Here is a 10,614-nt window from a genome sequence, read left to right on the forward strand (position 1 = left end):
TTCTTTCTTTCTTTCTTTCTTTCTTTCTTTCTTTCTTTCTTTCTTTCTTTCTTTCTTTCTTTCTTTATGTTTACTGAGCCAACTGTTTGCTAGGCACTCGTGATACAGCAGTTGGGGGAGGCAGACAGTAAATGAAGTAAGTAAGTGAATTATAGAGTGTATTAGAGGTTTTAATGCTGTGGAGAAAAATAAAGCAGAACGGCTGTGCTGTAGGAAACCAGACTTGTACTTTTTAAAGGGTAGCCAGAGAAGACCTCATTGAAAAGGTGATATTTAAGCAAAGACTTGAGGGAGCAAGTTGTGACCCTTTGTGGGAGAAGAGTATTTGTGGGGAGAGAGGACACATTGCATGCAAAAGAGTTCAATTTAGGGCCCAGGGTGGGGCTCAGTTATCTGAGGATGTCAGCCTTATGTCCTCAAGCACATTGAGGACATGAAGGGGAATTGATTATCTCCTGTAAGTGAAAAGGTCTGGGGTGGATTTCAGGCACAGCTGGATCCAGGTGTTCAAATGATGACATCAGTATTTTATCACTTTTCTGTGCTGCCTTCATTCTCAGGGAAGGATTACCTTTCCTACTTTTCACAGCAAAAGTCCTGGGCTTGAGTTGTATTGGGTTGGCGTGGATCCTGTGACCATCCGTGGCCCAGTCACTGTTGCTGGGGGGATGGAATGATATGATTGAGCAGTCCCAGTTCCTGGAGCCAGTATGGGTCTCTCAGCCCCTTTTGAACAGCACAGATGGAGATGAGGACATGGGGAATTCCTTAAGGAAAAGATTGGGCACTAATGTGAGAAGGGCACGGAGGATGGGCAGGTGGAGAGAGACCCCAGTTAAGACGCCTTTCCTCCTGAGCTATGTGGCTTTTTTTCTTTAAAACAGAAAGAGAATAATGTCATTCTTTCACAAATATGCTTTAAGAATAAATAAAAGATTAAAAAAAGATTTAAAAAACTGATTAAAACCACAACCCATACCTTCCTCTCTACCCCTGAACGTGTAGGCCAGTCCCTACCCGAACCCAGGACCCTTTGATCTTTTGAGGTCTCTGTTTTTTAAAAATGTCTCAACCCTTGTTCTCTCTGTTGCCAGGAGGCCCAGAAGATTAACAATGGCTCCAGCCAGGCTGATGGCACTCTCAAGCCAGTGGACGAGAAAGAGGAGGTGGTGGCAGCTGAGGTCGGCTGGATGACCTCCGTGAAGGACTGGGCGGGGGTGATGATCTCCGCCCAGACACTGACCGGCCGAGTCCTGGTGAGTCCTCAACTCCCTCCTCACCGAGGAGGCCTGCTGCCTGGTCCATGATCCCTTTGTTGAGAGGGATGTGATGCTTCCTGGGGTCGTCGCCAGGCCCCTGGCTGTTGGGAGGTGGGGTGAACAGCGAGTGCTTATTTCTAGGCCTGGGGGAGAGGCTGGGTTCATGCACATCTAAGCCCGTGGTTTGCAGAGTGGGCCATCGTCTGGGGGCACAGAGGGCCCGTTGCGGAGGGATTCAGGGCATTCTGAGAGTGTGTGTGTGTGTGTGTGTGTGTGTGTGTGCGTGCGTGCGTGTGTGTGGGTGCACGCATGTGTTTGCTGGTCTTCTGGGGATGTGATTATTGTCCTCCGACTGCTAAGAGTTTCCTGCCCTCCTGCCCTGTGTGATCTGGGTCCTGCCCACGGGGAGATCCTTGCTCACGCTGGTGAAACTCCCTGGCAGCCACCTGAGGGTCATTGCTCCTGTTACCATTTCCTGACGAGGCCGTTTCCTGCCCCGTCTGCAGCCAGGGACCATCCTGCTCTTCTCCGTGCATGTCCTGCTTTCTCTCTGATCGGCATGTATGGAGTTTGGCTTCACCCATTGGCCTCATGACCTCTGGTTCTTGGCAAGGATCATAGTAGTGACCTGTAGTGACCAAACAGCCCAGTTTGCCTGGGAATGGGGGTATCTTGGACATGGGTCTTTTGGTGCAAAAGCAGGAAAAGTCCCAGACAAACAAACACAAATTGGTCCCTGGCCAGGCCATGCTCCGGACATACGTGGGCCCTTCCCTGGGGGAGCCCTGCCCATGGGCTTTTTTGGGTCTGCTCTGGGTCAGGAGTTTCCCTGAGAAGGATTTGCATTTCAAATAATTTCTTCTTATAATTCTGGGAGCTGTTTTATATGGGCTGCCCTTCCTGGCCCTGAGACTGGGGCTTGGTCACAAGTCACTTGACTCCTAGACAGAGTGAGTGGGGATGTCCTGATGGCCGCGTGGATCGGAGATCAGGCAGGGATGCTGGGAAGTGGATGTTATCTCCCTTGACATTTCATGGCAAAAAGTCGGCGAGGAGGTGACTGCAGATGGAGGGAGCTGGTGAACATTTCACCCGTCGAATCTACCTCATGTTTGGGAAAAATACTTGCAGACAGCTTGAGGGAAGGAGTCAAGCACCGAATGCCATGCCTGAGTGACAAAGGTGGTGGCCAAGCAGCCTTTGGGGGCACGGGGCTCTGCTATCTGGGGGACCCCTCATGAGCTGAGCCTTCTAAGGCTCTGGGTATGAAACCATAGCTGATGTCAATTGGTAGCAAGACAAAAAGGAGAGAGATTTAAAGCTGGGATTTTGGAGGAAAGAGGAGAGAGAAATGAGCCAGGCAGTTGCTGCATGCAGGAAGATAGAGAGGGCACGGTCCAGGAAAAACTTGCCGCACTGGGTGTCTAATGAGGTCCTGAAGGTGGCATGGCTGTGGGCTGTGCTGTGTAACCACCACCCTGTCTCCCTCCTACCCCTCCCCAAGTTTCCAGTTGTCTTCATTGCTCTCTCATGCTTGTATGTGAGTGGATTCTACGGGTGAAACGTAAAGACGTTGAATTCTGGGTCTGGGCATGGATGTGGGGGTGAAACGGAGGCAGTGCCTTCTATGTGTCTGGTGCTGATGGTGGATGAGGAGCAGCAGCCAGTTCGGTCACACAGATGTGCAGCACCCACAGCTCCCAGGGGCCATTGCAGACAGTTCTGAGGATCTTCATCAGCATCAGCCAGGAGTTACGGAGCATCGACTCTGGGTGTTCTTTTCAGCCCCGTGGAGAGCAAGGGCCGATTCGGCTCCCGTTGCCCCGTGGATGGAAGTTACTGGAGGAGAAATGCTAGGAGGGTTGCGGGAGTGTGTGTTGGGGTCGGGAGCCCAGTATGGAGAATTGGGAGGATCAAGGAGGCCGTCATAGGAGGGAAACCTTTGAGCTGAAACTTCTACTTCAAGATGCACCGAGCACACACTTGTGATAGAAAAAAAAATGTACCTGAGCTTGAAACCAAGAAGGGGCCACTTAGTGGGCCGGAAGCTGAGAATCCCGAATAAAACAGAGAGCATTTGAGCTGAGCTTTGAAATGTGAGTTAGGATCTCGAACATCAGAGCAGAGAGGAGGAGTGCAGGTGCAGGGAAGGGGGCTGCATTGGTGGAAGGAGGCCTGGCGGGCTGGAACACAAAGGCCTCGAGGGGAAGTGAGCCTGGGAGGTGGGCTGGAGAAGGCTTGTTCATGCTTCAAATGCCAAGCGGAAGAATTTGGATGGACTTTTGTAGGGAAGGAGATTTTGAGGGAAGGGTATCATGGTTGGTGGTTGTGCTGAGAGAGCTGGCGGACAAATGGAGACTGAATTGAGGAGGCAGGAGCTCAGAGGTGGGGGGTCAGTTGGGATAGTGAGCTCCCGGCACTGTGACTGGACTCAGCAGACGGACCTGGAGAGGCAAGGCCTGAACTGACACAAACCTGTGGAGGCAGGAAGGTGGGTGTGGGTGACATTGTAGAAGGGGAATCACAAGCCAGGTGCACCCAGCATCCGCCTGGATACTACCGCTGACAGTCACAGGAGTGACTTGTGAGCTGGGCATGTGCTAGACCCTGTACGTTATGATCAGATTGAAGGGTAGGGACCTTGTCCTATTTTTTGTGTCTCCCGTTTTGTGGTGTTGTACGGGTTCATTACAAAGAAGCAAGCAAGCCAGGCTTAACAGTGAATTTACTTCCATTTTATAGCTGAGAAAAGCAAGGCACAGGAAAGGCAACGACCTGCCCAGAGTACGCAGCCTCCCGGCCAGTGCGTGCCGGCCTCGGACTCCTGTGCGGTGCCCTTTCTGTGTCGTTACTTCCGAGTTGAAGATAATGCCTCTTCTTCTCTAAGCCACCGCCAGCTGTCGCTTTGGCTGTGACATTTTGACTTTCCTGTCTCTGAGCCAATTAGGTCCTAAGGCTACTTGGCCGGATTCTGTTCACATTTGCGTGGCCATGCACAGTCTGCCCGGGCCTCCTTGTCCAGGAAGCCAGCTGCTCTCCGAAGGTCTCCTTGGAGACAATCCTGTCCGGGCTGCTCTGGCGCCCTGAGAGCGAGCAGGTCCCCCGCACAGAGAGCGGCACCTCAGTCCGGAGGAGGCCTGCCCTCCGGGAGAAGCATGTCCTTGCTCTGAGCGAGGAGATTCACACGGAAGTCTCAGTGCACAGAGAAAGCAGCGCTGCCCATTCAGAACCCAAGCTGTGTTTGTCTTGAGCTGTCTGCTTGTTATCCTTCCAACAACAGGACTAAAGCAAGACCAGACACCGGCTGTTCAGCTTCCCTTTTCAATTTAAAAAAAAAAATACGTTTTGCTGAAATCAGTGTTAGTGATGGTGTGGTTCAGGGTTGGTAAGTTTTTCTGTAAAAGGGCCAGATAGTGAGTACTTTAGGCTTGGCACACTGTAGGGCTTCTGACACAACTACTCAACTCTGCCTTTGCATTTTGAAAGCAGCCACCAATAATACTTGGGCAGGACTGTGATCCAATTCGGGCTTATTTACAAAATCAGGTGGCGGGCCAGAGTTATTTCATGGGCCATAGTTTGCTGACTTTTGGTCTAGTTCATCTCCTTATTTTATAAATAAAGAAATTGAGCCTGACCAGCGTGGCTCAATGGTTGAGCATTGACTTATGAACCAGGAGGTCCCGATTCAATTCTCGATCAAGCCACATGCCTGGATTATAGGCTCAATCCCCAGTGGGAGGCATGCAGGAGGCCGCCAATCAATGATTCTCTCTCTTCATTGATGTTTCTATCTCTCTCCCTCTCCCTTCCTCTCTGAAATCAATAAAAATATATTTAAAAAATAAAATAAAGCAACATTGTATTATTTTTTTAAAAAAGAAATTAAAAGTGAGAAATTGAAAGAAATTCCTTAGGAAGGAATTTTCTATGATAAGATAGCACAAGAGTGATAGTACCAGAGAGACCATTTATGATGGGGAATGTTATAGACACACAGATACACACACTCACACCATCTACGTTAGTACATTGCTTCTGAATATTCATATTAATTTCCACGCTGATCTCAGAGTGACCGTCTCCCTAGGGCCTAGGGAAACTGGCGTGTGGCCAAGCATGACTTCACCTCGAAGTGTAAGCAGTGTCTACCCTGCCTGGGCTGCCCCTCGGCCCCACTCCTTCCTGATTCGGTGTTCTGTCTTTCTCTTCCAAGACTGGTCTTGCTAATACCTGAGCAAAGATAGAGACTTTAGAATTGTTCTGTTGGTTATTTTCCTCACATTCCCATAGAACTATACTGCATTTGAATACTTCTCCAGGATGCATCCACATGTAATCCGAGAACTGAAAACATATGCTACTTCCTTTACCTTGTGCAGGATGACTAGCTGAAGTAAGGAGGAAGAAAAATGCCAGACTTTCCCTTTATCTTCCTAAATATGCCACATGTGTGGCATTAACGTTTCACATTAACGTTATTTACGTAGCCTGGCTATTCTATCTCATCTCCCAGGGCCCCAAAGAAAATATGTATCAAATACACCTTTCAAATAGAAATAATCCTGCTCGTTTCATAGAGTTACCAGAGACGCTCACTGCCCATGAAATGGGAGCGTCGGGCAAAGTGGAGGTGCACATGGGCATATGCTTAATCGAGTATGTGACATCCCTCGCCATCGTTTCTCCCTTTGGGTGGCTTATGGTGCCGGTGACGTTTCTCATCCGCACCCCCTGCTTTTCTGCTTCATGGTGCCTGGAGGCCAGTTCACACACAGCTCACGTTCCCATCTTCCTCTCTCTTCCTCTCATCTAGGCTTCACTCCTTTTTCTTTTTTTTACATTTCAGACAAATCTGCATGAGTTTTTTATATCACCTACAAAGCCCTATGTGGCAGAAAGACTAGTGGCCTCACAGGCATGTGTTTCTACTATGAATGCCCCATAGTGATGCCCCATAATGAACAGGTAGATTCCTCTCTCTGCACAGTTTGGAGTAAATTGAGATTTTGCTTGAGTGTTGTTGTTGTTGTTTTTACTCCCCTAAGTAAAATTTCTTTTAAAGGAAACAAAGAGTTATTCTCTTTCAGTACTTAATAATATCTTAATTTTATCCTGTGCATAAATAGAGTTTATATTTTGGGTATGAATCAAATAAGACAAAGAAGGGATGCTTTTTTTATAAAATTATGAAACATGAGATTTTGTCTCCATCTGATGAAAGAGGCCCCACATTTGTTACTTGTGACCCGGCATCACTGGGTGAGAGAACACGAGTTGGAGAAGTCCCTGAATCCAGCAGGCACCACGATAGGTAGTGAGCTGCCTGTGCCCGGAGAGGGTCAGAGAGAGGCAGGGCGCCCTTGGGTGGCACTGTTGGTCAGACTTCCTCCTATTGCTCTAATTAGGTTCTACAGAAACTGGATCTAGACCAGTGATGGCGAACCTATGACACGCGTGTCAGAGTGACATTCGAACTCATTTTTTTGGTTGATTTTTCTTTGTTAAATGGCATTTAAATATATAAAATAAATATCAAAAATATAAATCTTTGTTTTACTATGGTTGCAAATATCAAAAAATTTCTATATGTGACACGGCACCAGAGTTAAGTTAGGGTTTTTCAAAATGCTGATACGCCGAGCTCAAAAGGTTCGCCATCACTCGTCTAGGAGATGTCCCAGCATTGGAGTGGTTCCCTGGAACCCGGACAGACTATTTCTCATCGCCTGTTGGAGATTGCCAGTGTGTATCAGCAAGTAAGTCTCGAAGGAGTCCTACAGTGAAGAAGCAGAAAGGCTGCCTTTCCCCGGCATTTCCCATGCCTGTTTCGCCATGGAACTCTTTCCCCATGAAATACCCGTGGGCATCACAAAGAACACACTTGGGGGAGCATTGAACCAGGGATTGCCAGCTGTGGCCCGGGGCCCAGGGCTGGCTGACTGCCTCTTTTGTACGGCCCACAGCTAAGGATGGGTTTTACATTTTAAAATGGCTTTTAAAAGAATCAGAAGAAGAATATTTTGTGACATGTGAAAATTATTTGAAATTCAATTCAGATTTCAGCGCTCATAAACAGAGTTTTATTGGGAGGCGGCCATGCTCACTCACATATTTCTGTAGCTGCCTTTGCAAGGCACTGCAACAGCAGAATTGAGTAGCATCTACAGAGTCTGAAATATCCACCAGCCAGAAATAGGTACTGTCTGGCCCTGTACAGAAGTTTGCCAACCCCCGAACTAAGTCAGCAAGTTCTGCTCTGTGACTGTCACTGTCCCTCTCTGAGTGGTCAGTGGGCCTGCTCCACAGTTCCTCATGGCACAAGGAAAGGCTAAGTAAGATGTACCATCTGCCCCCTTTTCATAGAGACCTCCATAAGCTCAACTAAATGATGCGGAGAGATGGGGAGACAGAGGCCAGAGCCAGGGAGGGGGCCTCCGGGTTCCACAGCAGGTTCTCAGCTGGCTAAGCATAGATTTCCCCTCCCATGGTTAGTGGAATGTGTGTGGAAATTCTGTAGCAGGCCTCTCCCTAAGTTTCCCCCTCTGCCGCCTGCATCCCCCGGGTTCGGTGCACCCCAGGCCCCACCTGGCAGCCCAGCGTCTAGTCCCTACCATGGCGAGCGCCCACTGCAGGCCTGCAGGCGGGGCGTCAGCTGCTCTGGCTGCTGGTCTGCGCTGGCCTGCAGGTCACGTGCTGTGTGCCGGCCTCTCCAGAGCCTTCTGTAAAGAGCAGCTGTTAATTTACTAGCTGGTGTGTTGGCTTCTCTGACCTCCCCTGCAAAAATGAAGGACAGTTCCAATAATCAGTCCTCGACTGCTCTGGGGAAAGGAAGAGCCGCTTGTTGCCTCCCTTCTCTGGGGTTTCGGGGTGGAGGGGAGGGATTGTCCTTCCACCTCACCCCCATGTCTGTTCGCCCTCTTATATCCATGCATCCATCTATCCAGTCCACAGACTTTTGTTGCTGTTCCCCAACACACAGATTGAATGTAGCGCCCAGTCAAGCAGCCCGGGCCAGCCTTCCCTAGCCAGGCTCCTTCCTCTGTCCCCTCTGGTTCAGCTTCTCTGTCGGGGCTGGGAGTTAGGAGTCCCACCCCTTTGCTGACCCAGATCCAGCCCCTTTGGAGCTGGGCTCCTGCTCTCTTCTGATCTGTGTCTCTTTCTCATTTGGTTGGGACCACGAGGAGGTCCGGTCAAGCACTTAGCATCCCAAGTCTCCAGCTCCTGCCTTGCCTCTCGCTCTGGGACACGCGTCCTTGGGATGCCGTGGCCTTGGGGCATGGAGGGCTGCTATGGGTGGGGCAATAGGGCGGTTTGAACCCAGCTTCTGCAGTCGCCCCAGCTCCACCACTCTCTAGGGCAGTAGTTCTCAACCTTCCTAATGCCGAGACCCTTTAATACAGTTCCTCATGTGGTGGTGACCCCCAACCATAAAATTATTTTCGTTGCTACTCCATAACTGTAATGTTGCTACTGTTATGAAATCGTAATGTAAATATCTGATATGCGGGATGTATTTTCATTGTTACAAATTGAACATAATGAAAGCATAGTGATTAATCACAAAAACAATATGTAATTATATATGTGTTTTCCGATGGTCTTAGGCGACCCCTGTTAAAGGGTTGTTCGACCCCCAAAGAGGTCGTGACCCACAGGTTGAGAACCACTGCTCTAGGGCTTTTATCCTGGGCTGGTCGCTGCATATTTTGGTGCCTCAGTTTCCTTGTCTGTTCAATGAGCGCAATAACAGTCCCGGCCTCTTAGTGTTGTTTTGAGGATTTGCTGCATCAGTGGGTGTAAAATGTCAAGAGTCGTGCCTCTTTCATGGTTAGTGCTGAATAAGCATTAGTTATGACTATTTTTGTTATAGTTGTGTGGGCCCAGTCACCATGTGTCATGGAGGAAATGGGCTGGTCCGAGGATGCAGGGGTGAGTGGAGCACACATCCTTTCCTGCTACAGAGATGGAACCGCCCCCCAGGCCTCGCCAGACTCAGGCGTCCCCTCACATGGCCAGCTGGCTCTGGCATGGCCGCTGGACAGGGGTCTGAGTATCCCAGGCCCTGCTTTGGGTCTAGCCAGCTGTTGATCTTTGGTTCATGCACACAATTCAGGCCCTGTCGCTTCTGCAGCTGGCTCATGGCAGCCTGACTCACCATTGTCAAGTCGGCCAGGAAATTCTCACTTGGTATAGCCTTCCCCAGCTGGCAGGGGGCCAGCGGGAGGGCGGGAGTCTCCCTGGGAGCTGTGCATGGTAGGCGGTGTGTCACAGGAAACGCCTTGGCAGGATGACAGATGAGTCTGCGGAAAGAGGGTCAAGTGCGCTCACTGTGGTCCCCGTGTCCTGTCCTCCCTGGGTGTGGGGCGAGGCGGACAAACACAGGGCTGGTGTCAGAAGGCTTGTCATAAGACTATGTGGGGAGGTGTCTTCAGCGTTCGTTTTGGCGGGCAGCAACCTCAGACCCAGCTGATGGATGCCGGGAAGTGTGTTACGTCCCCACAAGATAAGGACACAGATCCTCCTGCCCGAGCGAGGCATCTCTGAGCCGTTCATCATCCCTGCAAACGTTTCTGAGGTACCTGCTTGGTGTCAGATGCTATTCAAGGCATTGGACACATGTTGGTCCTTCCAGCGAAATCTGCACAGTGAAATCATCTAGAGAGTTGACAGCAAAAATGTTAGGCTTGTATTTCGCTACACTGCTCTTGGGTGGCAAGATATTTGAAGTGGCCTGTCCCTCAGTCCTTGGATGGTGCTGGGAGTCGACTCTTCCAGTCCTGATCTCATCTTCTGGACACGGGTCTGTGCTAATGTGTTTATATGACTAAGGTTAAACCCCTCCCTCCCTTCCCAAGCGGTAAAAGCTGGCGCCCCCTGGAGGCTCTGTAGGAATTGGAGCCTGCCATCTTTGGCTGGGAGAGTTTTCTCACCCGGCTTTTCCCCCACAGCCTTCAGAGGGTGCAATGGCTTAGCCCCTATTTGCCAGAACATAGCCTAGTGGATTGAGGCTCTCCTCAGGGCCTGCATTTCAGCCGCGAGGAAGTTTGTTTAGCAGGGAGACTCAAAAATAGCCATGACGATGATGACAAAGTCGCCAGCCATTGTCGGCACCAGAGCACGTGCTCGGAAAGTCACGCTTGGGACCACACGCAAGCTGAGCTTCCCAGTTTAGTTCAGTGGGCTATGTTTAGGAGCAGGCAGGCTGCCTCGTGCCTGCAGCCCCGAACAGCCCCGTCTGGAACACTGGGAGCCCCATTTGTAGGGTCTAAGGCCAGAAAGAGGCTTTTTTCCCTCCCTCCCTCCCTCCCTTCTCCTCTTCCTCCTCCTCCCCCCCCCCCCTCCTCCTCCTTTT

General features: G+C 50.2%; 1 protein-coding gene across 32 annotated transcripts in view; it reads left to right on the plus strand.

The window, feature by feature from the left end:
• Positions 1 to 10,614, plus strand: part of KCNMA1 (potassium channel, calcium activated large conductance subfamily M alpha, member 1) — a 697,075-nt gene that overhangs the window by 198,443 nt on the left and 488,018 nt on the right. For all 32 annotated transcript variants that reach the window (XM_014538327.1, XM_005864642.2, XM_014538330.1 and 29 more), the window contains exon 2: positions 1,095 to 1,256. In XM_014538327.1, coding sequence (XP_014393813.1) covers positions 1,095 to 1,256 — 162 coding nt within the window. The remainder of the gene's footprint in view (positions 1 to 1,094; positions 1,257 to 10,614) is intronic.

This window comes from Myotis brandtii, unplaced genomic scaffold (assembly GCF_000412655.1).
Source record: "Myotis brandtii unplaced genomic scaffold, ASM41265v1 scaffold190, whole genome shotgun sequence".
In the NCBI taxonomy this organism is placed as follows: Eukaryota; Metazoa; Chordata; class Mammalia; order Chiroptera; family Vespertilionidae; genus Myotis; species Myotis brandtii.